The sequence below is a fragment of the Coffea arabica genome, chromosome 11e (genome assembly GCF_036785885.1).
Source record: "Coffea arabica cultivar ET-39 chromosome 11e, Coffea Arabica ET-39 HiFi, whole genome shotgun sequence".
Taxonomy (NCBI): Eukaryota; Viridiplantae; Streptophyta; class Magnoliopsida; order Gentianales; family Rubiaceae; genus Coffea; species Coffea arabica.
In genome coordinates this window covers 46,835,105-46,840,288 of record NC_092331.1, presented here as the reverse complement: position 1 = coordinate 46,840,288, position 5,184 = coordinate 46,835,105, and the positions used below count along the sequence as shown (strand labels likewise).

Genomic DNA, 5,184 nt, shown 5'->3' with positions numbered 1-5,184 from the left:
TTATTGGTTGTTGATCATGTTTGACAATAGGTATGTCATTGAAAAGAGTAATTTAAATCTTATATTAAGTGAAAAAGATAAACTGATATACTATTTTGAAAAGGATAAAATGATATGTAAAACACATCATGTTTCGTATGTAAGTCTCTCATGCTATTAAAAGTTTTTATGTTTCCAACTTTTGTTTGTCTTAAAATTGTTGTCACTTACGGTGGGAAATGTGAATTTACCTAATGCACCAAATGCTATTAAAAAACTTACATAATCCACAAACTCATAGCAGCACCTGCAAACACCAAATGCTACATCACTTTTAAAGGAACAAAACTCGGATTATATATCACATTTCCAAAATGTCAAAATTACTGAAACAAAGGAGGTAGCCAAAGGCGATGATACATCCAAAACTAAAAACAAATTTGATTCTGAAATTAGAAGTTGAGACGAAATGAAACCTTAATATGCAAATTCAGCATGCCGCTTTGGGCACCCCGAGAACTAAACCAAATTTTTGAGCCCTTCAAACTGGATTAGATTTTTACTGACCGAAGTTGCTGGATCATCAACTTTAACTTCTTGAACCATGCTTGGAAGTTGGGAGATAAACTCTGTCAAGTCATTCAAGGACTCGTAAGAAGAACCACCTTTCTGCAAACCAGCTTCTAGTTTATCTTTCATCACTGACATTATTTGCCTCATTTCTTTGCCTTCTGCATCAACCATTAGTCGTCTTATAGATATCTCAATGCTCCCTCTATCCAGCACATTCTCAATTTCCAGGCCTACCTTCCATTCACTAGTCAAGTATCTTGCATTTGATAATTGGTCTGCAAAATGTGGTCTGCAAATCATTGGAACGCCTTCGCAGATGCTTTCTATCGTTGAATTCCAGCCACAGTGGCTCCAAAATCCCCCCACAGCGCTATGTGCCAAAACTTTTTTCTGAGGTGCCCATTTGACTATTAGGCCTCTTTCTCCTAGTAATGCTTTGACGGCTTCAGGAAAGTGATCTTCCAACTGAGATCCATCTATAGAATCTGATCTAAGAACCCATATAAATGGAATGCCACTGTTTCCCAGTCCCCAAGCTGTTTCTGTTAGCTCTTGTTCGTTTACGCATGCTATACTGCCGAAGCTTATATAGAGCACTGAATTTGGAGGTTGCTTTTCGAGCCAAGCAATGCAACTTTGGTCCTCTTCCAGGAAGCTTGTAGATGTGGCTGCCGCTCCCAACTTGTGGAGAGGCGCAATTGGGAAGCATGGAACTTTGTAACATTGCTGAAGCTGTGATAAGGTTGAATGCTCAAGACAATCTGTTGTATTCAAAATGATGGCTACAGAAGAGCGTATATTGACTGAAGAAGCGAAGAAATCCATAATCCATTCGGGTATTTCATTAGTAATTGGATAGGGTAAATCCTTAAACCTCAAAGGATGGAGCCCTGGTACAGGTTCCTGCAGCCGGGACCCTGTGAATCGCAATATTTCAATTTTTTGCCGCCAGAAGTTCAGATAATGACTAACTTATAGCTTTAAGGACTCAAATCTTTCATGTAAAGATTTCTTTTTTTTTTTTTAAATGAGATATTAAACCATTAGTTTGCAATTTACCTGGAAAAGAAATACGATTTTCTGCTTCAAGTTGACAGAAGTAGCGAAAAGCTAGCATGTAAACAGCCATATCAGGCCTTAAAATTATGCCTGGAATCTTTAGATGAGTAGCAACCGAATCAACAAAGCACAAGTGGGAATCATATATTATACAAGCAACCTGGTAGCCCTGCAGCTTCTGATCTTCCATGAGTTGAACCATGTAGTCCTCCAGAGGTGCTCTGCAGTTGCTGTTGATAGCTAATATGAGTTCCACTAAATTGTTGCTAGAGGCCTGATAACCAGATAAATTGTCCGACAAGGGGTGCAAGATGAATTCAGGATGGTTCAGAGGATTGGGAGGTCTGAATTCGGAGTGTGCAACTACGATGGAGAACCCTTTGGAGTAAAGAATATTCCCCAGCTGAAGCATTGGAGTTATATGCCCCTGAAGGGGCAATGGAACTAACACTACTGTATGTTTTTGAGTTCTGTTTTGTTCCATATCTCTCTCCACAGATCCTACAAAACTGATGAAATGATAAAATTCAATCTCTTGACTTTACCTCGATGTCCGGAACTTAACAGGTATTATGGCAACTTGGGGAGTTAGAATTAAGATTGGTTTGGCTTATGGCAGAAAGCAGCATATTGGTTCATGGATCTAGGAAGCGATATGAGAGCTCGTCATTATATGGGGATGGAAGCCCGAAGGGCATGAATAATGTGTATATGAACAAAACATAAGGCGTCGGCAAACAATTGCAAAGAAAGAAAATTAACCAGTTGAAATACTAAGACAAATACGCATATAAATGTATACATATATGTGTGTGTACATACTTTTTTTTATGTCCCCATCTGTGTGTGGGTATTGAAAAGTTATTTGGACAACTATTGAACCTTTTGAACAGTTAAAATTTTACCATTCAACTATTAATAGTATATTTTTATTACTGAACTATTATAAATATAAATATTAGGTCATTTCGTCTAATTTCACTATTAACTCTATCAAATTTAAAGATTCGCACAATTTACAAAACGTACTATTACTAATTGGATTCGACAAAGTGAACGATGGAATTATTCAAAATTTTGTTCAGTAGCTAAAAACATACCCTGTTTGTTTGGATTATATCTTATTCAAACTTTATTTATACACACTGGATTTCTTATATTATCAACACATTTTTCAATCATCTTTTTATCTCACATATATTATATTAAAAAAGTGTTAAATTATTTTTTTTCCAAAATTATCTCAAATAATCTATTATTGAAACACATTCTGAGTATTAACCGTTAAAGTGACAAAAACTTTACCCTTCAAAATGTTTCATAACTATTCAAATAATTTGCTCATATGTGCGCGGAAATTGGACAGGTTCGTCCCTCCCTGTCCCACCTCCGGCATAAGTACGCTGTTACGAGGTGTTTACTTCCACTAGCAAAATCACGCACATAATGGCACTGGTAAACCACACTACCAGTCAGCCTACACTCACTCACTTGCACATAAGTATTCAAAACATAGAACACTTAGGCAAACAAAGGAACACACGCACAAATTACAGCCAACAGGGCCAACCTTGTATTCTGCAACGAAAGCTTACAAGGAATTTCTACGAACACTTGGCGTGCAGAACATCTAAGGGTGATTCTCCTATATGAGAATTCTCTACCCTTTAGTCTCTGCCTAGCCCTTTATTTATAGGCTACTTTACGGTTGACAAGACCCAACCGTTGGTCTGATCCGAACGTCCACGAAATTAGGAACCCGCTAAGAACAAGGCTGAGTTGGCTGGTAACCGCCAGTAACTCCCAGCAACTGCCAGCAACAGTTAGCAACTACCCACCGTTCCTTTTTGGCGCGCACAGCCAACGGCCGCACACTTCTGCGTGCCCAGCTTTCCCACCATCGGCAATGTTCCGTGCCCAGCTTGCCCCAACACTTAGCAACTTAGGCACTGTGGTTCCTAGCACTTGGAACCACCCGAAACAACCCACCGAGCCATAATCATTCCATGCTCTTGGCCCCCAGCCCTTGGCCTTGACTTGGCTTAGTCACAGTTATCCCTCTATATATATATGTCCTAAAGGAAAACTTGGGACCGTTAGTAGAGACACCCTTTTTTCCCCCACTAACATAGAGACATCTGATGCCTCTAAAACTTTCTCCAACCCATACTTAGGCTAGGAAAATATCATCAAACAGTTGGCCACTCGTTTCCAACTAGGTTCACCTTCGGCCTTTCTCACCTAGGCCATGGCTGGCCGAAAGATGCCACGGTCGCGCGGGTTCCGTCTGGACCGCGCCTAAGGGGCTGACAAACCACCCCCACTTGAAGAGGTTGACGTCCTCATTAACTTGGCTTGCTTCCGCACCTCCTTCAGGTACTCAGGAATTTTGTCCTCGAACCGCCACAAGGTCATGTCTTGTTCCCAAGTAGCGTCCAGCTTTGTTTCGCCATTCCATTGGATCAGATAATCTGTCCGTTTGTTCTTTTTGTTCTACCCCATAGTTATGTGGTCCAGCACAGCTTCCACCTCTTTCTGGAATTGCTTGCGGATCACCGGTAAAGCACGTTTTGCTTGCCTTCGTCCTCCATCCATCTCATCCTGGTTGAAGGGTTTCAGGAAGCTTACATGGAAAGTTAGGTGGATCTTGAGTCTGTCGGGCAGCTTCAACCGATAGGCTACACGACCCACCTTCTTGAGCATTTCGAATGGTCCATCGTACTTAGGAATAAGCCCACGATAGACGGTCTTACTGCTCACTTTCTTCCAGATCTGGGGAGTCAATTTCAGCATCACTTGATCTCCCACTTGGAACTCTAAGTCTCGTCTATGTTGGTCAGCATATTTCTTCATGCGTTGTTGTACCACCAGCAAGCTGTCCCTGGTTTCGTCCACTAGTTTCTGCTTGGCACGAGCAAACCAGTGCGCGGCTGGGCAGCGACTCCCACCTTGAAGTGCAACTTCATGCGGAGTCAGAGGTTGTTGCCCGTTTACCAACTCGAACGGACTCAGCTTGGTTGCGGATGACTTGTGCAGATTATAGCAAAACTGTGCGGCATCCCGCAACTCTACCCAATTTTTCTGACTTGCCATCATGTAATGTCTTAGGTACTCCTCCAGCAAGGCATTGATCCTCTCCGTTTGTCCGTCGGTCTGAGGATGTGCGGCAGTAGAGAACTTAAGTTCGGAACCCAGCAATCCGAACAACACAGTCCAGAATCTCCTCGTGAATCTGGTATCCCTGTCACTTATAATGTCTTCGGGTAAACCGAAGTACTTCACAACATTTCTGAAAAATAATTCAGCGGCAACATCAGCCGGGCACGCCTTCGGCCCACCAATAAACACAGCATACTTAGAAAATCTATCAACAATTACGAAAACAAAAGCCATACCATCGATCTTAGGGAATCCCGAAATGAAGTCCATTGAGACCGATTGCCATGGTCGATCAGGGATCGGCAAAGGCTGCAACAAGCCCGGCTTCTTCTTCCTTTCCACCTTGTCTTGTTGGCACACAAGACATGTTTTCACGTATGCCTCAATACCTGCTTCCATCTTTGGCCAATAGAA

The 5,184-nt window shown here is 41.7% G+C and overlaps 1 protein-coding gene across 1 annotated transcript; it reads right to left on the bottom strand.

Annotated features, from left to right (window-relative positions):
* Positions 1-336: 336 nt before the first annotated feature.
* Positions 337-2,095, bottom strand: LOC113718346 (UDP-glucose iridoid glucosyltransferase-like). The gene is made up of 2 exons (XM_027243256.2): positions 1,612-2,095; positions 337-1,469 (listed from the first exon to the last, which is right to left on the bottom strand). The coding sequence occupies exons 1-2, from the start codon at positions 2,093-2,095 to the stop codon at positions 499-501; spliced, it is 1,455 nt and encodes a 484-aa protein (XP_027099057.1). The 3' UTR covers positions 337-498.
* Positions 2,096-5,184: the final 3,089 nt, after the last annotated feature.